Below are 25815 nucleotides of genomic sequence, written 5' to 3'. Positions count from 1 at the left end.
TAGATGTGCAGAAATCTGACTTTAGCCAGTGGGTGGTTAATTGCTGGAACAAACTTCCATCTGTCGTTGTGGAAGTTGGTTATTGGAGGTGATTATTCCCTTGTATAAGGCAATGGTTAAGCCACATCTTGAGTACTGTATACAGGTCTGGAGGCCTCATTTCAAGAAGGATGTAGAGCTGCTGGAACGGGTACAGAGAAGGGCAACAAGATTAGTGAATGGAACAAAGGGTTGCTCTTACGAAGAAAGGCTTAAGTTTTGCAAATTACAGAGTCTGGAGACTAGGCACCGGCGAGGTGATCTGATAGAGGTGTATAAGGCTTTGAATGGTTTGAGCATGCTCAATGCCAATGGGATTCTTCATCTTGCTCAGAATAATCAGCTCAGAGGGCATAAATTCAAATTGAGGAAGGACGGATGTCGGATAGATGTGCGGAAATTTGCCTTTGGCTAGCGGGTGGTTGGTTGGTGGAACCGACTTCCATCACTTGTTGTTGAAGTTGATAGCCTAAACAAATTTAAGGCTCAACTGGACAGGTATTTCGAGTGAACGGAGGGGTGAAATGGGAGTGGTGTGTTTTTTTTTTTTTTTTTTTTTTGGCTGATGCTGAATAAGCTTGCTTTCTTGCATCATATGCCTCTACTAATGCTAATGTTGATAGAGGCAGATTAGAAGGCAGATTACAAGAAATCTTTGTCAAAGGATGCAAAGAAAAACAGCAAACTGTTCCTTGTGTGTGTCCATTGTTACACAGGTTGAAACTGAACAGGCATGTACTTGACCAGTCACCACAGTCACACCATGTACATGAGTGAACTGTGCAGTAGTTGTGTGATGCAATTTGGGTTGGTCTTATATTCTGCAGCTTATTTAAAAATAGCAAGCAGTACAGTTTTGTATGAAAAAATGATCAATCTTTATTGAATATCCCTCATCTATTCACTTATATCTATTTATCATTTTCTTCCAACTGTTCTTGATTCTGCCTCATATACATTGTGTTGGCCATATGTGTTATTTTAAACATATTGTTGATTGAATGGTCTTCTTCATCAGCAACATATATGACATATACTGGCTAATTTATGTTCTATGCCATGATACTAACACTAGTTCATTCTCTGATAAATTATATTACAACACCATGCAAGCATTATATTACTACTACTATACTAATCCCTTGACTGTTCCAGCTGCTCAATCACATGACCATAAAAAAGAACACAATTTCTTTTCATTACTGTGCATTGTGATTGTGGCTATCTTATGGCAATGCAGTATCTTTTGCTAATATATGAGTCCAATTCAATACTTATGCTAAATATGTTGAACCACTACTACAACTGCAAAGATGCCATCAAGGCAATAATTGTTTGTTTTATGTCAAAAGTATACAAAAATAGAAAAGGGCATGGGAGGACTGATTCATTGTTGTGGTTATTGTTGCAAGAAAATTTTTTCAGGAATTTAAATATTTCGATCATTTGGAATATTTGGACTTTTGTGGACTTATTAGATGACTGTTTTGTTCACCAGCATGTTAGAGAAGCAGTGAGAGAAAGTAATAATCTTATAATCTGATTATCAGCAGAAACTCTTAACACATTAATAATCTGCAGATAAAATAACTACTAAGTGGCAGGGATCAAAACAAACTGATGTGCAATTTACTTAAAGATGTAACTACACTCAAGGACAAAGGGACAACGGGAAGAGCTTTTGCTTTTGTAAAGGTTACCACAGTGGTCTCGGGCAGTTTTTAAATTCTATTCAATAGTACCTCCTGTTAATTTACCAAAAGAAAATTCTAAATAGAAAGAATTCACGGAAATAATTGTAGAAGCCTAGTAGCTTAGACTTTTCATACCAACTAAGAAATACCATTCCAGGATTACACCTAAATGAATGTCTATGAACTGATGAGACTTGTGACAGAGAAGAAAAATATGTGGAATGCATATAAATTAAAGTGATACAGAAGCCTTTTCAGTAAATGTGAACTAGTCTGTAATCAAGACCCAAAGGAGGATAGGCAAATTAAGACAGATTACAATAAGTCTCTGGCAAAGAATAGCAGCAAATACCTCTTTACTTACGTAAACACTAGAAGGAAAGGGATGAATCACATTAATCTACTATATATGAATGGTTATAACAGTTTATTATCCAGCTAAGATTGCTGACAAACTCAAATATTTTGCATCTACATTCACACATTATGAATTTTTAAGAGAGAATGCCAAAAATATATCAAATTACAGTGAGCTAAATGATTCTGTGACAGCTGAGAGGAAAGAAGAGAAATTGTTGAAGCTACATGTAAATAAGGCACCTGAGGCATGAGATCTATCCAATTATATTGAGAGATGCAGCTAAAGAGGTCAACAAACCTTTATCCATAATTATGAAAGCATCCCTGGGTTCAAGGCAGGGGTGGACAGTGGACTGGCCATAAGAATTACCAGAGAAACCTTGGTGGGCCAGAGGATGGAGGCTGATGTAGGCCAATGTGATTTTCAATATTACATTCTGAGCTCCAATACATTCTGTTTGTTTCCCCCAGTAAGAATTTTTGACCCAGTCTGCCTCTGGTTCAAGGGATGTCCCTATAAAATGTAGATGTGCAAATGTATCCCCAATCCACAAAGGGAGATCAAAGGATGAAGTAAGCAATTACAGACCTGTAAGCTGTTTCAGGGAAAATAATGGGGTTATTGGTCACAGAAGTGATACATGATTGTCTAAACAAGAATGCAGATATAATGGCACTACCAGCATGGATATGTTAAGGGGCGATCTTGACTGACCAATCTGATACTGAATACTATAGTGCAGTCACAAAGGAACTGGATTCAAAATATAATTTTGACATCATATAATTATATTTTATAAAATTATATAAATCATATTATTATAAAAGATTGCTGGGCAAACTGACAAATTGCTATTGATAAAGAGTTCAATGAGTAGGAAAAACCAGAGAGTGGTTATCAATAGGTACTGCACTTCTTGGACTAATGTTATTAGTGGTCTCACAAGGTTTGTGCTGCACCCATTGTTGTTTTCAATATTTATTAAAAAAATGATGACATCAGACTTAATGCGGAGGTATTCAGATGATATAAAGGTTGATAAGATGATTAATAACAGTAATCAGGGTGTGCTACTTCAACATGATCTAGGAAAATTAGGCAGATAGGCTGAAAAGCGGCAATTGATTTTTACCATTAACAAATGCAAGGTACTACATATGAGTAGTAGTAATTCCAGAATAATGTACCAACTGTGTGGAACAATACTGAGGGTAGTGTGAACAAAAAATATCTGGGGCTAATTGTGCAGTCTGATATGAAGTTTTCTGAACAGTGAAAATAAGCCACCAGGAGAGCTTGTAGGGATTTTGTTAATGATATACAAGAAGGGCAAAAGAGGACAGAATTTTGCCTCTTGCTCACAGAGAAGAGCAACAAGATTAGTAAGGATAAGAAAAGGATACTCTTATCAAGAAAGTTTTCAATTCTGCAAACTGTAGCATCTGGAAACTAGGCACATGTGAGGAGATCTGACAGCTCCTGTGTTTAAGGATGACCTTTGAATGGAATGAGTAAGCTAAATGCTGAAAGCATCTCCCCCTTTCTCACAAGCAGGCTTAAATTTAAACTGAGGAAGGATGTTTATTTGCAGAACAGATACGCAGAAATTTGCATTCAGCAAGCAGGTAGTTAACTGTTAAAACATCCATCTAGTGCTGTGAAATAGGCAGTTTGATTAAATTCAAAGAGAAACAAGTCAGATTATTAGAGAGGTTAGATGGGTGATGCGGGGTGTGTGTGTGTGTGTGTGTGTGTGTGTGTGTGTGTGTGTGTGTGTGTGTGTGTGTGTGTGTGTGTGTGTGTGTTTAATTAGCTGATGCTGTATAAACTTGCTTTCTTGCATCATTTGTCATTACTGATAATATTAACATTATCATATTGTGCCAGTTCATATCATATTCCTATCATCTGCAATACTTTTACTGTGCATTATGATGTGCATTAGTGCCGACCGGGCTATCCGGGTGGGTAAAGCACCTGGCGGGTTCGAATCCCGCCTTGGGCTTGGATCAAAGTACTGCAAAAACCTTGGGAGGTGCATTATGGCCACAGAAGCCGATGCGCCAATAACTACCAAAGAAAAAAAAAAGAAAAAAAGAAAAAAAAAAGATGTGCATTAGTATTTACACAATATGATAATACTAATATTGTGCCAGTTCCTATAATATTATCTACAATATTTTTATCGTGCATTATGTGTTTGTACAAGTATGTTCACAAGCAAATTTGCATTTTATGTGGGCTGAAATATCTTGAACTGTCAAGTGAATGAAGTAATAATTACTAGTAGATTAGTAATTATTACTTTTAAAAGGACATTTTAAATAATAGAAGTCCTTTGGTCCTGTATTTGGTTCACCTATTATTACCAAGGGCAATGCACAATATAAAAGTAAATAAAATAATATTTTATATTATTTTAATACCAGAATTCTCCCAGTTTCTCAAAAAAAACTCTAATAAGTGGCCACCTTCATATGCAAGGTTTACATCTAAGATGTAACAACATATACTTTGGTGGCCACTTATTAGGTACATCTGCCAAATAATGAGTAGGTCCTTCTTACCTTTTTAGCCTTCAGAACATCCTGGATTCATCACAGCATGAACTCACCAAGGTGTTGAAAGTGTGTTACAGAGATGGTGGTCCATGTTGACTTAAATTCTACCCACCCACAATAGTTGCAGATCTGTACTCCAAAGAGTTCATTCCAGTTCATCCCACAAGTGCTCAAGTAGAATGAGATCAAGTGACTGGGAAGACTACCACAATAGGCTGAATTCAACCAATGTTCCTGGAAATAGTTCTGCACAATTTTATCCTTGTGGAATGGCAAATTATCCTGTTTCCAATTCTATTCATAGATGCATACACTTCAACCGTAGGGATGCACCTGGTAAGAACCAATTTTCAGATACTGATGGTGTCCAAATGTCCACTGGTATCACAGGTCCAATGTCCATCATGAAAACACACTTCCCACACCATTCATAGAGAGCACCAGCCTGCACGTTTGACACTTGGAAGGACAGGTTCAGGGACTTATGCTATTTTCACCACATTCTGGTAGTCCCATCATGAAACAGCTGGAACAAGGATTCAGACCAAGAAATATTTTTTCAATTCCCAACTGTCCACTGCTATTTTTCTTAGCCCACTGTAACCATGCTTTATTTTTTGCTGAAAAGATTGGAATCCAGTTTGGTAGTCAGCTGTAATATCCCATATGTCTCAAGGTATGACGAGCTGGCCATTCTGAAAAGCCTCTTTGATTACCAACGTTGTATCAATTGTTATTTGAATTACTGTAGCCTTTCAGTGACCCTGCACAAGTCTTGTCAGTTTCCTTTTGCATCCCACAACAGAAAGCTGTTTCCCAACCAGAGGATTGCCAATTGGCTGTATGTTATTTGGTTATTGAATCAATCTTGATACACCTAAGACAGTCATATGTGAAAACCCAGAAGGCATGCAAGTTTCAAGATACTCACATACTGGAGCACCTGGCATGGTAACTACCATGCCATATTCAAAGTCACTTAAATCTTTCATCTCATCCATTCTTGAAATGAATTCCACACAAAGCATCAATACATACCTACCCGTCTCCTTTATATAACATGGTGCAAAGAAACATTATATTGTTACTGAAGGAGCACTCTTTCATGATATTGTATTGATTAATAAGTTGAAATGCAGAGTTGTGGAACAGCTGTCCAGTTTAGAGATGTACAGTTGCCTGGTAATCAATGGACACTACTCATCGTGGACTAATGTTATTAGTGGAGCCCTCAGGGTTCAGTGTTGGATCCATTATTGTTTTCTGTATTTATAAATAATATTGATGATGGTATATCAAGCTTAATGCCCAAGTTTGCAGACGATACAAAGGTTGGCAGGGCTGTTAAGGACACTACTGACACTATGCTGCTGCAACAGGATCTGGAAAGGTTGAGCAGATGGGCTGAGAGGTGTCAAATGAAGTTTAACATTGACAAATGTAAAGTACTACATATGGGAAACAGCAACCCCAGAGCAACGTATCAACTCTTTGGTACTACATTGACAGTGGTAGAGAATGAAAAGGACCTGGGGGTAATTGTGCAGGCAGATATGCAGTTCTCTTAGCAGTGCAGACGGGCTGCACGAGTAGCTCATGGTGTCTTGTCAATGATATACAGGAATTTTTCTAGCAGGGACAAGGAGGTGATTATTCCCTTGTATAAGGCAATGGTCAGGCCACACCTTGAGTACTGTATACAGGTCTGGAGGCCTCATTTCAAGAAGGATGTAGAGCTGCTGGAACGAGTACAGAGAAGGGCAACAAGATTAGTGAATGGAACAAAGGGTTGCTCTTACGAAGAAAGGCTCAAGTTTTGCAAATTACAGTGTCTGGAGACAAGGCACCAGCGAGGTGATCTGATTGAGGTGTATAAAGCCTTGAATGGTTTGAGCATGCTTAATGCCGATGGGATTCTTCCTCTTGCTCAGAATAATCACCTGAAAGGGCATAAATTCAAATTGAGGAAAGACAGATGTAGGATAGATGTGCGGAAATTTGCCTTTAGCCAGCGGGTAGTTGGTTGGTGGAACAGACTTCCATCCCTTGTTGTGGAAGTTGATAGCCTAAATAAATTTAAGACTCAGCTGGACAGAGCCTTCAAATGAACGGAGGGGTGAAATGGAAGGGGTTTTTTTTTTTTTTTTTTTTGGCTGATGCTGCATAAGCTTGCTTTCTTGCATCATATGCCTCTACTAATGCTAATGTGTTCTGACTGGATAGTGCTGCAGCAACTGTGGTGTGATGTCGGAAGAAACTATCTGTGAGAGTGATTTGCACAGTAGAGATACATTTGCCTGTTTTAAGAGTAGATGAATGGGCTTGAGCTTGAGGTTCTGGTACATTTTCTGACTGATTATTATTATTTTCACAATAATCAGTCAGAAAATGTACCAGATTCCTGGATTTCTGTTCACAATATCTAGTATTCAAGGGAGAGAATTTTAACTCGTGGAGCTCCTGACCATATTTTTGCTCTGTATGCAAGGATGGGGAAGATGCACTTTTGTATGTATTTGGTGATGACGGCTCTATTGTGTACTGTGATTGTTTCTTGGTTGATCAACCATTTGGCCCTATGAAATCTTCTGCCACATGTGCATAGTGTGAGAAAAAGGAGAGACTTTTTGTCAAATATTATGCCTAGATCTTTGTGGGAATCTACTTTTGGTTCTAGAATACCTTAAATGAGAATACCCACTGGCTTAGGCTTCTTCTGAAAAATACAGGTAAGTTGGGGAGATTTATTTATATTGATGGTTAAGTTAAGGGTTTGGAGGTACTGGATCAAGGTTGCCACTGACTGACTGTACTGGCATACTGATTAATATTTTGTGTCATCCTATCATCACTGTCTCTGGAAGTAATAAAGATTTCTAAATCATCTGCATATCAGGTAATAATGGGAGTGATTTGAACCAAATAAGGTGCGAAGATAGATTGATAGAACTGTATCTTGAGGTATACCCACAAACTTAGTGACTGTGATATCCCTGGAACTATATTTGAACATGAGAAATCTGTGGTTGAAGTTATACAAGAGATAGCTGGCTACCGTAGTGTTTATCATGAAATTGTTGTACACAATTTTCTTCATTGAAATTGAGGTTATCAAATGCTGATTTAATATTTAAGTAAAGAACATCATACTTGAAATTTTTGTGGCTTTTTCTTGAAATGCTAATTGTATCCAAATTGCCAGGTTAGTGGTGGTGGGTATACTTGTTCGCCCAAGATGAATATTGGTGGAACTACATCTATGAATCAAATTTTGTGGCTATGGAAAGAGTTTTCCACTTATTTTTGGGATTGTCACGGCAACTAAAATAGGTCAGTAGCTGATGTCTCCCTGTGAGTGTCTGGTATTGGGAATGAGACTGACTTTATAGGGTTTCCAAATTCTAGACAAGTATGTTAAACTGATGTATCCCTTGATAATAAGCACCAGAGGAGAGGTAATGTAAATGTTGGGAGCCTTAAAAATAAAGGTTGTATGCCAGATGTGTCTTTCATGGAGTTTATTATTTGTCGTTGAATAGTAGACTGGTTGGCCAGCTGGTTTAAGAGTGGTCACTAGTTTTGATCTTTTTTTTTTTTTTTTTCTGGCAGAACATTCAGGCTGTGTAGATGTTGTTTGAAATCAGTCTGCTGACCTCAATGGGATTGTGAGAGGGTGTGGTTTCTTTCGAGAAAGCCCTCATTGATGGGTGAACTGCTTTTTTTTTTTTTTTCTTTTTTTTTTTTGCTGATGATATATAAGCTTACTTTCTTGCATCATTTGCCATTACTACTATTGCTCTGAATATGGGCAGATGTATCTAATAAAGTTACCAAACAGTGTAACCACATCTCAAATTACAAACAATCTCCTGTTGTTTTTGTCAATATTCATACCAAAATACTGGCAAAGTCATTCATTAATGCTATGCTAATTACTGGAGTTGCAGGCATAGATTTCAAACCACTTCTTTTTAGAAGTGATTTGAAATCTACACAATTTTGACAGATCTCCCCTTCCAACCTTTTGAATGTGTGGAGAAAGCTCTCTTGGATAAGTTCATGTGTCAATTTCTATCAGATAATGGCTAGGGAATTATACAGTATCAAATAAGTCCACAATCACAAAACATTTCACCTCTACTAATACGATTCTCACAGAATTTAATAAAACTATATAAACTTACTTATATAGTTAAGGTTAAATAGAGTTATATTCATCCCCTTCCTTCTAGAGTTTACTTATATAAACTCTAGAAGGAAGGGGATGAATCAGTTTGGTCCGCTGATATCGATGGTTAGACTGTTGATGATTGTGCTCAGATTCACGCATGAGGAATTCTTTTGGGAATCAGGAGACAGAAGTTGCTAAACTCTAATTGGGAGCATAATGATTTTGTAATAACTGAGAGCAAAGTGGAGGAGAAATTGTTGAAGTTAAACATAAGAAAGGCACCTGCGGTGGATGGGATCTATCCAGTTATATTAAAGGAGGTGCAAAAGAAGTAAGCAAACCCATAGTCTTATGAGAGCACCCTTGGACTCAGGGGAGGTGCCCATAGACTGGAGATGTGAAAATGCATCCCCAACTCACAAATGGGGATCAAACGGTGACATGAGTAATTACAGAACTGTTAGTTTAACTTCTTTTCTGGGGAAAATAATGGAGTCACTGGTTATAGAAGCACTGCAGGATCATCTAGACAAGACTGCAGTAATAATTTAGACACAGCATGTGTTTGTTAAGGGGAAGACTTGTCTGAGCAATCTGATTGAATACTATGATATAGTCACAAAGGAAATGGATGCAAAAAATAATTTTGATACATATACTTGGATTTCAGGTAAGCTTTTGATACTGTTGGACATGGAAGACTACTGAACAGATTGGAGTAGTATGGCATTAAGGGTAAGTTTCTACAATGGATAAAAGGGTGGTTGAGTGAGAGAAAACAAAGAGTAGCAATCAATGGACACTGCTCTTTACTATTGATATTAGTGGAGTCTCTCAGGGCTCACTGTCGAGCCCATTATTGTTCTGTATATTTATTAATGATATCGATGAAGGTATATCAGGCTCAATGTCGAAGTTTGCAGATGATATAAATGTTGACAGAGTTGTTAATAACAGTATGCTACTGCAAAAGGATCTAGAAAAATTGGGCAGATGGGTTCAGATGTGGCAACTGAAGTTTAACATTGACAAATGCAAAGCACTGCATATGGGTAGACGTAACCCCAGAGATACGTACAGTGTGGTACTACCCTCAGGGTGGTAGAGAATGAAAAAGACCTTGGGGTATTTGTGAAGTCAGATATGAAATTTTCTGAGCAGTGCAGATAGGCTGTCAGAGCAGATCATGAGATCTTGTCAATGATATACAGGAATTTTGCTAATAGGGATAAGGAGGTGATTATCCCTTTGTATAAAACATTGGTCAGGCCACACCTTGAGTACTGCATACAGATCTGGAGGCCTCATTTTAGGAACGATGTAGAGTTGCTAGAATGAGTACAGAGAAGGGCAACAAAATTGGTGAGGGGAACAAAGGGGTCCTCTTATCAAGAAACACTTAATTTCTGCAAATTGCAGCATTTGGAGACTAGGTTTGTTTGTTATTAGGAGCATTAGCAGCTAAGGCCATATTGCTCCAGGGGGATATGTGGTGGTCATTCCCTGACCTTTCCGCATCCTCCGTATTTGGTGGGCACAGGCTCAAACCCCGGTCTAATCAAGAAGCATGTGCTATACATTGCTGCTCCTGCCCACCTGGCTACGGAGGCACCTTGGAGACTAGAAACCTGCACGATGATCTGACTGAGGTATATAAGGCCTTGAATGGTTTGAGCAGGCTCAATGCTGCTAGGATTCTTTCTCTTGCTCAGATTATGAACCTGAGGGGACAAATTTAAATTGAGGAAAGACAATTGTAGAATAGATGTGCAAAAATTTGCTTTCTACCAGCGGGCAGATGATTGTGGAACAAATTGCTGGAGCGGGTAGTTGATTGCTTGATGGCTTAAATAGATTCAAGGAAGAAATGGACAAACGTTTACAGCAAATGGATGCGTGAAATGGGATTTTTTTTTTTTTTTTTTTAAGTTGATGCTTTATAAGCTTGCTTTCTTGCATCATATACCTCTACTAATGCTTACTACATGGCTCTCACTTTTCTTAACCCTGAGGCGACTTTTCAGATTGCTCAGGTAACTGCTCTACTTTAGTTTTTAGAGAACATCATACACATTAAAGACAAACTTGATATATACTTCCTCATAAAATAAATATCTAATTTTTTGTGTGGATTACCTTACTGATAATTCCTTCTTGAAATCAGATGTAGCAATATCCAAAATTAATAACACACTTCATAGCTTTACAGAACTTCACAGACTCTTAATATCCTCTGCTTAACATTATGTTCATCAGGCAATAGTATCTAATCAAAATCTTAGGTTTCATAATCATGGAGGAACTGCAGGTTTTTGTCTTGTGGGCATGGGAAACTCAAGATCATGATCACCCAAATTTAAAACTTTATTGTGGCAAAATAAACAAATATACAAGATATGATTTTACCCACAAAATCTTTTTTTTTCTAATTTTATTTTTTATCTAATATGGTCAAATGTTTTCTTCTGAATGAAGCCAATGAGTAATATGTCTTCAAGTTGGCATTACAAACTGAGAAAGCATTTTGTATACATACATTTCCCATAAAGGAATCAATACTGTAGTATCAGTAGTGTCAGTCATTGCAAGATTGCAATAATTGCAGTTTATACACCATCAGTTAAAAAAAAAAAAAACTCTGCCTCATCAGCATATCTTCGGCAAACTGTCTAATCCTTCCTTAAGTTTATTCAAACTAAAGACTGCCAACATACCAGATCAGAGTTAGTTCTAACAATCGAAAAGCAAATTTCTCATCTCTATCCTGCAACCAACCTTTTTGCATTTATGTCTCCTTAAGAATGTTGCTTGAGAAAGAGCAAAGGTGCCATCAGCATATAGTCTACTCAATCCATTTAAAGCTTCAAACACTTCAATCAGGTATCCTCACAGGTGCCTAGTTTCCAAGCATCGCATTGGCAGAAGTAAAAAGTCTTTCTTGGTAAGACAGTCATTTCATGTCCCTGACTAATCTGTTACCATTCTGTGAACCAATTCAAAGAGATTCATATCCTATGTAAAATGAGGCCTCCAGACCTATATGCAGGGGCCAAGCTATTTCCTTATACAAGGAAATAGTTCATTGACAGAGGTATTGGAACCTATAGTACTTAGTACCATGCTTGGTTTGGAGGTTGAGAAGACGAAAGAAGATATTTATTGACATTAGACTTTAACTTCTGTAGACTGCAATTTTCAGGAAATACATATGAAGAAAGGTTGTTCCAGAAAATGGCAGTTGAACGAATAAATGAAGAAGATGAAAAGTTGGTTCTGTGAGTTTGAAGTTGGACAGTAAATGGATGTTGGATGGTGCCGTGTTTGAACTGTAGTAGTAGTGGCATGTGATGCAAGAAAGCAAATGAAAGAAAGTGGGAATTATAGAAGCCAATTCAGAAGAACAGTGCCAATGGAAGTACCTGTAGAAAAGGAATGCAGCAGAAACAGAATATCTATCAGACAGAGAGTGGAGAGACTCTGTTAGAGATGAGTCATTAATTAACCGAACTGTGCTCTTCTGATTGGAATCTAGAAGCCTGAGAGAGGTTTTGGGGGGGGAACCGCCCCAGATATGGGAACAATATTCCATGATAGGGTGGATTTACGATTTGTACAGAATGAACAGCTGTTTGGATGAAAAGTAACAGCGAGAGTGAAAGAGAAAACAAAGTTTTTTAGATGCAGAGGAAGCAATATTTGTAATGTGCTTGTGCCAGGAGAGATTAGAAATCAGAGTAATCCACAAAAGAAATATATCATCTTGCCTAGAAATCGGAGTGTCACCAAACATAAGCATAGGAGCATTAGAATCCTTTTTGCGAGATTAGTATTAGTAAAGGAACACAATGCAAGAAAGAAAGCTTATATAGCATCAGCCAAAAAAAAAAAAAAAAAATCTAATTTCACTGATCAATACATTCAAAATGTTTGTCTAGTTCTGCCTTGAATTTATTTAAGCTATCAACTTCCACAACAACAGATGGAAGTTTGTTCTAGCAATCAACTACCCACTGGCTAAACGCAACTTCTGCACATCTATTCTACAACTCTTTCCTCAGTTTCAATCTATGACCCCTCAGGTTTGTAATCTGAGCAAGAGTAAGAAGCCCATCAGCATTAAGCCTGCTCAATCCATTCAAGGCCTTATACACCTCAATCAGATTGCCTCGCAGGTGCCTAGTGTCCAGAAGCTGCATTTTGCAGAACTTAAGCCTTTCTTCATAACAAAGTCTTGTTGCTGTTCTCTGTAATCGTTCTAGTAACTCTACATCCTTCCAGACCTGTACGCAGTATTCCAGATGTGACCTGACCATTGCCTTATACAAGGGGATAATCACCTCCTTATCCCTGCTTGCAAAATTCCTGTATATCATTGACAAGACCCCATGGCCTCCTCTGGCAGCCTGTCTGCACTGTTCAGAAAACTTCATATCTGACTGCACAATTACCCCCAGGTCTTTCATTTTCTACTACCCTGAGTGTAACACCGCCCAGTTAGTACATTTCTCTTTTACTGCTACCCACATACAGTACTTTGCATTTCTCAATCTTAAACTTCAGTTGGCATTTATCAGCTCATCTGCCCAACATTTCCAGATCCTGTTGCAACAGCACACTGTCATTCTGTTATTAACAACCCTGCCAACCTTTGTATCATCTGCAAACTTAGACATTATGCTTCATATACCTTCATCAATATCATCGATAAATATACAATCAATAATGGGCACAACACCAAACCCTGGGGGAGACCTCTAATAACATTAGTCCATGAAGAGCAGCATCCATTGATTACCACTCTCTGTTGTCTCCCATTCAACCTCCATTTTATCCAGTGTAGCAATTTGCCCTTAATACCATACTGCTCCGATTTGTACAGTAGTCTTCCATGTGCAAAACTGCATCAAAAGCTTTCCTGAAATCCAAGTATTATATGATATCAAAATTATTTTTTTCATCCAGTTTCTTTGTGACCACATTATAGTATCCAATCAAATTGGTCAGACAAGACTTCCCCTTGACAAACCCATGCTGTGTCTGAATTATTGCTACAGTCTTGTCTAAATGATCCTTCAATGCTTCTTTAACCAGTGACTCCATCATTTTCCCTGAAACAGAAGTCAAACTAATAGGTCTGTAATTACTTGTGTCACCCTTTGATTCCCCTTCATGAATTGGAGAGATATATTTGCACTTTTCCAGTGCATGGGGACTTCCCCCGAGTCCAAGGATGCTCTCGTAATTATGGCTAAGGGTCTGCTTACTTCCTTTGCTGCTTCCTTTAATATAACTGGATAGATTCCATCCTCCCCAGGTGCCTTTCTTATGTTTAACTTCAACAATTTCTTCTCCACTTTGTTCTCAGTTATTACAAAATCATTCAACTCCCATCAGAGTCTCATAAACATCTGGCCCTCTCCTCCTTGAATAACTCCTCATATGTGAATGTAGATGCAAAATACTCATTTAGTTCGGCAGCTATCTGAGAATGATTATCTATAGTCAAACCATTGATATCAAGTGCACTAATCTGATTCACCCACTTCCTTTTAGAATTTATATAAGTAAAGAAATCTTTGCTGTTTTTCTTTGCATCCTTTGCCAAAGATTTTTAATAATCTGCCTTCACTTGCCTAACCTCCTTTGTGACTTGATTACAGACTTGCTTGAATCTACCACAGGCTGTTGTGTCGCCTGACAGTTTATGTGCATCCCATGCATTTTTATTCTCTGCCACTAGTCTCATTAGTTCATCTGAAATCCATTTGGGCCTGAACACAGAGCACAATTTCTTATTTGGAACAAAAAGCCTAGTAGCTTCCAAGATTACTTCCTCGAATGCTTCCCTTTTAGAGTTTGCTGTTGGTAACATCATCAGTTGGTCCCACTGTATAGAACCTAAAAAATCATTGAACACCCTCAAAAAATACAATACTTTGTTCATCCCAGGAGCTTGAAGAGGAAGGCTGTGTAATGGATGAAAATAACATCACACAGGCAGTGTTTGTTCTCCAGAAAATGCTGAAGCCTGCCAAGAAGCTGTAATCACAGTGTACTGATGTGGGATTTACTTAAAGATGTAACTACCATCAGGGATAAAGGGAAGGATTTTTGCTTTCGTAAAGGCAACTACAGTGGTCTCAGAGATTTTTCAATTCTATACAGTGGGACCAATTGATGGTATTACCAACAGAAAATTCTAAATGGGAATCATTCAAGGAAGTAATCTTGGAAGCTACTAGGCTTTTTGTTTCAACTAAGAAATACTGTTCTAGGTTTAGGCCCAAATGGATGTCAGATGAACTAATGAGACTTGTGGCAGAGAAGAAAAATGCATGGTCTGCACATAAATTATCAGGCAGCACAGAAGCCTATGGTAGATATAAGCTGGTCTGTAATCAAGTCACAAAGGAGATTAGGCAAGTAGAGGCAGATTATGAGACATCTTTGGCAAAGGATGCAAAGAAAAACAGCAAAGACTTCTTTACTTATATAAATTCTAAAAGGAAGGGGATGAATCAGATTGGTCCACTTGATATCAATGGTTTGACTGTAGATGATCATTTTCAGATAGCTGTCAAACTAAATGAGTATTTTGCACCTATATTCAAGGAGGAGTGGGCCAGATGTTTATAATACTCTAATAGGGAGTTAAATGATTTTGTAATAACTGAGAGCAAAGTGGGAGGGTGGAATTTTTGAAGTTAAACATAAGAAAGGCACCTGGGGTGGATGGGATCTATCCAGTTATATTAAAAGAAGTGGCAAAGGAAGTAAGCAAACCCTTAGTCATATTATGAGAGGCATCCTTGAACTCAGGAGAAGTCTCTACTGACTGAAGATGTACAAATGTATTTCCAATTCACAAAGGGGGATCAAAGGGTGACACAAGTAATTACAGACCTGTTAATTTGACTTCTGTTCCAGGTTAAATAATGGAATCACTGGTTAAAGAAGCATTACAGGATCATGCAATGGGGGAAGTCTTGTCTGACTGATTTGTTAAGGGAAAAGTTTTGTCTGACCAATTTGATTGGATACAATGATGTGGTCACAAATCAACTGGATGAAAAAAATAATTTTGACATCATATAACACTTGGATTTCAGGAAAGCTTTTGATACAGTTGCACATGGAAGACTACTGTACAAATCGGAGCAGTATGGTATTAAGGGCAATTTGCTACACTGGATAAAAGGGAGGTTGAGTGGGAGATGACAGACAGTGGTAATCAATGGATGCTGCTCTTCGTGAACTAATGTTATTAGTGGTGTCCCCCGGGGTTTGGTGTTGTGCCCATTGTTGTTTCAGCCATTACTCAAGAAGGAAAAGTCAGATAAACACCAAATTTTCAGCATATGTTTTATACTCCCTAGGTCTCAGACCAAAGTCTGATTTCATGGCACCACTCTAGTTCTCCCATAGAAACCCTGTGATAAATTTGGAACAGCAACTCCAATTCTTTTTAAAATTACAGGACTTATTTAGAATATTCTTAGGAACCTTGTACCAAATATCATGTCAATAAGTTGTTCCCTTATATCCTTAAATGTGTATTCCATCCCATCCCTAAAAAACAGAGCTACTACACAAGACCTACCTCATAGTTACTTATCACATGAATGACAAAGTTTTAGTACATACTTATTGAGTAGAATATAAAAATTTAACTCCTGAGACTAGTTAGTTGATAACTGAACATGCCTGAAATGTATACACTACCTAATTTGTTATAGTTTTGTCTGCATAGTGAGCTAGAGAGAAAGAATAACTGCATGCTCTTGCTATACACATGTGTTACAAATATCCTCATGTATATATATATAAGAGAGAGAGACCTATGTATAATGGCAAAATCAATAAATGTTTCAGCATATTTTTCTGAAATTAGCTTACCTTGAAAATAGTCCAACCATGAAGGTTGTTTGTAATGTTCTGAAGCAAGTGTAAGGGTATTTAAAAACACTAACACAATCACAATCCAGTAAAAAGCCTGAGACTTGACAACTTTTCTACACCCTCTTCGTATTCTTCTGTTGTGCCTATCAAACTGCTTTCTGGAAAAAAGATGTATGTAAATAGAAAGAAATTAAAAATGAACCAAACAAGCAAGTGATCTTACTCAGCTTCTTTTAAGAAAAAACTAATAGACATGTAATAAATTCTCTCCTCATAATAACACCATTCATTTTTAATCTTTATGTGTTGCTTAATTTCACATAGGAATCATGAAATAATACTGAAGTGCATAATGCCTAATTGCAGTCACTGATAAGTAAATAAATTTCGCATAAAAACTTCAAGAAATACTGATTATTAAAAGCAGTATATATTCTTTTTAAACACAGAAATAATATTACATTCAAAATATATATAACAAATTCCTTCTCTAAGCAAATAATAAACTTAAGAATAAGACGGCTACTGCCTGCTCGATTAAGATGATCCTCGACATCTCAGAGCATGACCAAATTGACATTCTCATTATCTGCAATTGGGAAGGTAGCTCAACACATGGGTTAATCCTTTTACAATTATTAATTGATATACTTAAAGATAAGAATTACAATTAATTTTAAAAAAATAGATATTTATTATAAAACTTTAGTTATGTTATCTGGACTCAATGCACTTTCTACAAACACAGCTAAGGCTACGATTTTTTCCCATTGAAATCTAGGGACAAAACGATTCAACTAAATAATAATAATTATTAAATAAATTATATGATTAATTAGCAATCAAATAAATTTAAAAGTAATATCAAAATAACATTAATTAATCATTTGGATTAATTAACAATTAAAATAAATAATTATTAAATTATATGGAGTTAGAAGAAATACTCTGTCCTCTCTTATTTATTTATTTTTTTTTTTATCAGGGCCAGAAGGGTTTGGTTTGGAGTTTAATGGGTTCCTGGGTTACTACGGTCATATTGCACCAAGAAAAGTTTAAACATTAAGACAATAATAATTAATTCAATTGTCTTAATGCTTGCTGCTGAAGTGCTTTAACAAGTTTACAGGTATTGCACTATTTTCAAAAAAAAAAAAAAAAGTGTCTGCAATGAGTTTTTTTACTATATGCTCTTTGGACTATCTACATTTTGAACATAAACAATAATGCACAACTATGCGACCCTAACTGTACACCTACCTCCCCTATACCAAAGCATAGTATAGAGGAGGTAGGTGTGCAAATAGATTGTCTGGTTCTTCAAACTGTATAAGATTGCTACTCCATTGTACGTACCATTTGTAAAATATAGTTTTGCAACGACACTGTATCTCACAATTTAAGATGCGTTGCTTGGAGACAGACAATTGTTGCACGTTTCATGAGGACATTACACACATCATCAATACTGGGGTTTATGCCAGAGTGATATTTCTCTCTCACTTTTCATAAATATTCTTTTCACTCCTATAACCCTCTGTTCTTTCTGATCTTCTAATATTTCCTCTTCTGGGACATTTCAGAAGTGATCTCCATTTGGAGATCACTTCTCAACCTCCAAAACTGGTTGCTTTCATTCATCTCTAAATGCTTCAGACAAGTCACTTCTACCACTATGTCTTCTGATTTAAGCCTTCTGAGTGATTTAGGGGATCCAGTCATTTCCTCCAGTATTTTCTGAATCCATACTCGTGATAATTTTCCAATAGTTCCTTCACTCAGATTGTATGATTAAGAAAGTTGGAGCATGGAAAGATCAGAAAAAGATTGAAAGTTTAAAGAAATGTGCTGCGCCAGGTAGGATTCGAGTATGAAAGGCAAAGTATTCGGATCTTGAAAAGGTACTTTTGGAATGGCTAATGATGATGATGCATGCAAAAAAAATTCCCATAGATGGTAATCTTTTAAGAGCTAAGGCTGAATCATTTGCACATCGAATGGATATTGAAAATTTTAAAAGTTCAGATAGATGGTTCCAGAAATTTAAGATGTCATGGCCTGTCTTTCAAATAAGTGTGTAGTGAAAGTGCAGCTGTGGACATTGATGCTATAAAGGAATGGAAGGAAAATCATTTAAAAAATGTTTTGCTGATGTATGACCATAATAACATCTTCAATGCTGATGAAACCAGACTCCTTTTTAAATTGCTACTGGATAAAATACTTACATTCAAAAGCAAAAAATGTAGTGAGGGAAAAAAGGCCAAACAACGGATTTCTGTTCTCCTAGCAGCAAACATGTCTGGCACAGAGAAGCTTCCTCTTTTAATCATTGGGAAAGTCCAGAAGGCTCGATGTTTTAAAGGTTTGAAGACATTATCGACTAAAATAAAAGGCACGAAAGACATCACAAATGGATCAAAGACTTAGATTACAGGATGAGTGAGAAGAATAGAAAAATTTTGCTGTCTATGGATAACTCCACCCCTCATTGTCAAGTAAACGACCTAAGTGCAATCACTGTTGAGTACCTACCACCAAATATGATGTCAGTTCTTCAGTCACTTGATCAAGGTGTAATCCAGTGTTTTAAGAAAAACTACTGAAGAATGCTACTAAACAAAATTGTGTTATGTCTTGAAAGCAAAAATCAATGTGAAATCAACATCAGGGGCTCACATCTGAAGAGTATGGGCTTTGCAAACCCAGGGTCCTGAGCTGGATATCATTATTCTTCTCTCTCTCTCTCTCTCTCTCTCTCTCTCTCTCTCTCTCTCTCTCTCTCTCTCCCCCTCTCCCCCTCTCACACACAGGGTATTTGGGAATTTTTTTTCCGGTGCAGCATAAGCCTTAGGCTTCCTTGCACTATATGGCTAATAATAATAATAATAACATCCTGCAGGAAATGTATTTGTGTTTTTCAGCATGGGATGAAGTTGATGGAAAAAAGCAATCACCAACTGCTTCAAAACATGCTGGATTTACTGCCTTGAATGATGCAATCTGTGAAGTATTCCTCTATTAATTACGAAGAAAAGTCCAATAATAGGGAAGAAATATTTGAACGTGTGCATCATCACCTAAACTTACAGGAAAATTTAAGCTTCAAAGATTATGCAGAAGTGGATATGGACATTAAATGTTTCAGGATATGCACAAATGAAGAGGAACTAATTGCAGACATAATGGAATCTTCTGAAATTTGTAGTGATGAAGATGAGGAGCCTACTATGGTTGAACAAGAAGTTTCAGTTAAAGATTCTCATCAAGGATTAGAACTTGTACATTGATTTTTTCAAGTGCAGCCTAACTGCAAAAGTGAAATAACTGCTGTTGTGCACCTTCATAATTCTCTTTTAAAACATGCTCTACCAGCACGTTTAGACAGATTATTTTAAAGTATGAAACAATTCTCTTGTTAAGTCTTGATAGGAATGTAGCCTATGTAGTGAAATTTACAATTTACTCTATAATCAATGCAAAATTTACAATCACAATTTTCTTGTTTAACACAGTAGTACATAATATAAATATGAGGGGATGATCATTTAATTCGCAGACTAGTGCAAGATTTTGTTTACCATGTGAACTTTCCATAACTGCCGCACTGGACAGACTGTGTGGGAAGAGTTTTTTTTAGCCATGTTTCACTCACAATCATTTTGAAGCAAGTAACGGGTCAAACATACAGATTGAACAGGGATATGTCCTACATTGTTGTGTCAGATGGGGCTTAAATGCATTAGATGCAGTTAAAGTTAATGAAGCATATGGTATTGAGTGTCATGGTCGGAAGGCCATATTTAAATGGCACAAGTGATTCAGTGAAGGTCGTGAGTCTGTTGCAGATGACCCAAGACCTGGTCAGCCTTCCTCCTCAACAACCCTGAGAAAATCGCAAAAGCCCAGAAAGTTTTGGATGAAGACAGGCAAATTACACTTCATAAATTAGCTGACAGAATGTCCATTTCATATGGTAGTGCTCACAATATTGTAAGATTACCTGAAAATGTCACAAATCTGATGTTCACTGGGTTCCACACAATTTGACACCAGAACAAAAATAGCAAAGAGTAGACTTGTGCAAATAAATGCTTGATCGTTTTGAAACACAGAGTCAAAACTTCTTAAATCGGATAGTGACTTGTGATGAACCGTGGAATTTTCACTATGATCCAGAGACAAAACAACAGTTGAGTGAGTGGAAGTATTCTGATTTACCAAGACCTAAGAAATTTTGAGCTCCTCATTCAGCTGACAACAAATGGTTCCTGTATTTTTTGACATAAAAGGCATTCTTGTTACAAATTTTGTGCCTCATGGAACAACTATGTATAAGGAAGCATAATCTGAGGTTCGCAGTGTGTGAATTGTTTTCTCCAACAAGACAATGCCGGGCCACATATGGCTAATATTGTGCAGTCAGTGATCACTGCCATAGGTGCTGAGGGTCTGCCACATCCCCCCTTATTCATCAGACTTAGCCCCTTGTGATTTCTTCCTGTTTCCACGTCTGAAGAAAGCTCTGAAAGGCCACTATTTCGTATCTAACAATGATGTGCACAGGGCCACAACAAAAGCACTTTGCAGTCTTTCGAAAAATGGCTTGTAAGAAGCATTTAATGCATGGGTACAACAGTGGTGAAAGAGTGTAAAGTTCAATGGAGAGTATTTTGAGAAGAAATCCACAGAAGGTTCAGATAATGGCAATTAAGATAAGACCTTGCACCAGTCCATGAATTAAATGATCACCCCTTGTAAGATTATACTATATTGTATTAGTAGAATTACATTAAATGTTCACGCATTTACTTGTTTTGTTGTTGATTTTATGAATGCTCGATATAATGTCCTTCTGATATAACTGTTTTAATCATTCCCCTGTGGGTGGTCGTTATATAGAGCTTTGACTGTATTCAAGTTCACCCAATTTCTGAATTGCTATATTACTTTGATGACAACACCAAAGGTAAGTTGGGGGGGGGGGGCAAGCAGATGAGCAGAATGCCTGAATATAATAATGAGGATGACAGATACATCACAATGCAGCAGAGGCATATGATGCAAGAAAGCAAGCATATATAGCACCAGCCAAAAAAAAAAAAAAAAAAAAAACACACTTCCCGTTTCACCCATCCATTCACTCCAAAAGTTTGTCTAGTTCAGCCTTGAATTTATTTATATGATAAATGATTCATTTATATGATAGATGGTCAATTCCATGTGACATTACAGTAATAATACTGTTACCCTAAATTTACTGAAAGCTACTGCATATATTTTAATTTATCTGTATAGTTTTAATACTTTATTCATATAGTTTTTAATTGCAGTGTCTACAACTTTATTTTACTACTACTTTTATACAGTGTTTATATCAGTGAATAAATGTAATTTTGAATACGGTGTGGTCTGTGCTCAATAGGTCAAACATGAACTTCTCAGGCACTTGACAGTCCAACAAAACATACACAAACACAACTCACAGGACTCAAGAATGATAACTAAGAACTGGTAAAAGAACATTAGAAAAGAGTACTGTAGCCAATCAGAACTAAATGGCTCATATGAATCTGAATGATGTTGTATCTGTAGATCAACCACTAAAATCTCAATCACTAAAATTTCTGAGAAAAGTTCTGCATACATTAGCATTTATTATGTTCACACCCTGAGCTTACCTGAGAAAGTATACTTACTTTCTCAATACCACAGGTTAATTATAAAATGATGTCAAGTATAACATTTAATATAGTCAATATATAGTCCAAATTGCATGTTATGCATTGCTCACACACTATATGAACAGAACTTTAATATAATATGTAAGCTAATATTTAAAGTTCTGTTCATATAAAGCATATAGTGTGTGAGCAATGCCTAACATGCAATTAGGACTATATACTGACTATATTAAATGTTATACATGAAAAATGGCTTGCTAACCCACTGCCTTGTTAGCTACTTCTGTTCAGAGGGCATGTACCAACTATTAAACTCAACAGTCACCTGATGATGGTGTTGGGGAACATCAGCTTAGGCACTGTTGTGTATATGTGCGAATATTGTATAAGGCAATGGTCAGGCCACACCTAGAGTACTGTATACAGGCCTGGAGACCTCATTTCAAGAAGGATGTAGAGCTGCTGGAACGAGTACAGAGAAGGGCAACAAGATTAGTGAATGGAACAAAGGGGTGCTCTTACGAAGAAAGGCTTAAGTTTTGCAAATTACAGTGTCTGGAGACTAGGCAGCAGCGAGGTGATCTGATAGAGGTGTACAAAGCCTTGAATGGTTTGAGCATGCTCAATGCTGATGGGATTCTTCCTCTTGCTCAGAATAATCACCTGAGAGGGCATAAATTCAAATTGAGGAAAGACAGATGTAGGATAGATGTGCGGAAATTTGCCTTTAGCCAGCGGGTGGTTAGTAGGTGGAACAGACTTCCATCCCTTGTCGTGGAAGTTGATAGCCTAAATAAGTTTAAGGCTCGGCTGGACAGGTATTTTGAACGAACAGAGGGGTGAAGTGGAAGTGGTTATTTTTTATTTATTTATTTTAATTTAATTTTTTTTGGCTGATGCTGCATAAGCTTGCTTTCTTGCATCAAATGCCTCTACTAATGCTAATGCTAAATACCATTCACGTGTACTTCGTCAACACTGCCCCAACATAAACTACTTGTCACCATAAACTCCAACTTGTCAGGGTCAATCCTTTTTTCATTCATATGTCTGTTTTCTTCTCAAGTTCGAATGGCTTCTTTAAAATTTTCAACAGCTGATAAGTTACCATTGTTGAGAAATCTGTGCATGCCCAATTTGCACAGAAATCATGCTTTAGAACAGCCTTAACAATGAAAATAGCTCAGCCCAGATGTGACATCAACAATCTTTAATTGCAAATACAAGTGTTGCCTACCTCATCTGCACCAACTGTAGGCATGATACTGCAACTTCTTAGGCACTTGACAGATCGGTTGATGACAATTCAGGATGCCATCAGCATCATTTGTATGTACAAATCTCATCCATGTACACAGTTCTTCAACACTGTCCCGATGTGAGATACTTGTTACCGACCAAACAACTATTCAGAACGTGTCATTTATTTTTCATAAAGGAATCACTTGCTATGTTTGATTAGGCAACATTAATTGTACGCCCTTTATATTAGATATACACAGTATAAACCACATATCAGGAGAAGTCAAGCACCATTAGTCACGGTCATGTTAGCAGTATCTTTCACTACCTCTTTAATGGTATATGAATAATAATGTTATGTTTATACATCACATAAATGTAAATTGTGTTTGTTGTCTACTGAAATTACCTTGATTCCTAATTCATCCTATATATATATATTTTTAAATATTTGGCTTATTTTGGGAGCCAGTACTAAAATAGACAAAATACATACTAATAATATGAAATATATAAAAAAGTAAAACTTCATTTGAAACAGTTTCACCACACATTAAATATTCATGAACAAGTGATAAATTACTTTTAACATTACGAATGTGAATTTTAGTTACTTACTTGTTTAATTCCCACCACGTGGGAGGTTTAATATCGGCACTTGCTGTCTCACCTTCTAATGTATCTCCTCCCTCTACCTCTGTTGCTTCATAAATGAAAGAAGATCTATTTTATACACAGTAAATATATTTAAACATCAGTAATTGCAATAACAATATTAACTTATGATCTAGATCCATCTGTTTTCCTGTTAAATAATATGCATTAAATCTAAAAGAAAGTTAAGAATAACATGACTTGAAAGGTGCAATGCACATAGATGCCTGCCAACTTTTAGATATCAAAAAATTTGAATATTTTTAATGGAAATCCAGCTTTAGAACTATATTATGTTACTATCCAAATTGCATTCCAAGGTTTATCTTTGAAGTTATGAACTAAACAATGCATGTCATACATTGCAGCAGGTAAATTATGCATGCCACCATAAAATGTAATAAAGTGTATTTTAAAATTCTTTGCTTCATTTATTTAATTTTTTTCATTACTTTAATTTTTTTTAAAATCAATTCAATTACAAAATAAATGAAAAAATCAGAGCATGGGTAAAGAGAGAACATACAGCATATTTTTGCCAATTTCTCTATGTGAGTTACTACTTATTTTTATAAACTTTACCTATATTATTTTGTTTTTATTTATTCTTTTATCCCTTGGATCATCAGTAAAAATTTGAAATGAGAAACTCAGGTACAGTGTAGTCACCAAAGCAATTACCTATAAAGTTGTTTCCACAATGTTCCATTAAAAATAAATAAAGAATAAATAAAATTGCAAATGCTACATGAAGTATTTAAGCTGCATACAAGAATGAAAATAAAGGACTTCAAATTTTCTTTTCTTTCTCTATAACTGACAGCAAAACTTTTCCAGCCATGCGAAAGTGTTTCCAAGGTTGTCCCTAAAAACAATTTCCTTAAAATCTATGGCAGTAAAAAAAAAAAAAAAAAAATTGCTACAGGGAAGAAATCATTATGATGTGTTTTACTGAGAATGAGAAGTCAGAACCATAATTTCTTGACATATGATACAGGTTTCAAACAATTGAGCCAGCAAGCTTGAGACGTCAAAACAAGCCAATTTTATTCTAGTTTTCTGCACAACATATATGCTGTCTTGAACATCTGTGAGAAGTAGCAATTGGAAAATTCTCATCAGCTGCATTTGGATAACTTTAATCTAGAATATGCTTCCAGGTCCTTACTAAAGTATTAAACAGTCATACAGCACTATATAACAAAAAAAAAAAAAAAAAAAAGGGATAAAAGTAATGAATACATAATAGAGTCACATAAAAATCAATAAAAATTTAATGAAGATTACTAAAAACTAATATCAATAAATATTTATTTCCAAATATAATAAATAAATATATCAATAAATATTTATTTCCAAATATAATAAACTGCTGGAATGGAAACAGAAGCCGAAACATCATCATCATCATCAGCCATTTTCAATCCACTGCAGGATGAAGGCCTCTCCAGCAACTTTCCAGTTCCTTCTGTTTTGAGCACTGGCCATCCATTTACTACCCAAAAACTCA

General features: G+C 36.5%; 1 protein-coding gene across 1 annotated transcript in view; it reads right to left on the bottom strand.

Annotated features, from left to right (window-relative positions):
• Positions 1-25815, bottom strand: part of LOC150090042 (muscle calcium channel subunit alpha-1-like) — a 1145904-nt gene that overhangs the window by 736974 nt on the left and 383115 nt on the right. The window contains exons 11-12 of the mRNA XM_090389719.1: positions 24270-24354; positions 16723-16883 (exon numbers count right to left, since the gene is read on the bottom strand). Of these exons, the coding sequence (XP_090245845.1) occupies positions 16723-16883; positions 24270-24354 (246 nt within the window). The remainder of the gene's footprint in view (positions 1-16722; positions 16884-24269; positions 24355-25815) is intronic.

This window comes from Mastigoproctus giganteus, chromosome 2 (genome assembly GCF_048544385.1).
Source record: "Mastigoproctus giganteus isolate SK-2022 chromosome 2, ASM4854438v1, whole genome shotgun sequence".
In the NCBI taxonomy this organism is placed as follows: Eukaryota; Metazoa; Arthropoda; class Arachnida; order Uropygi; family Thelyphonidae; genus Mastigoproctus; species Mastigoproctus giganteus.
Note: the sequence above shows the minus strand (reverse complement) of the source record. Positions and strands in the feature narration are given on the sequence as shown.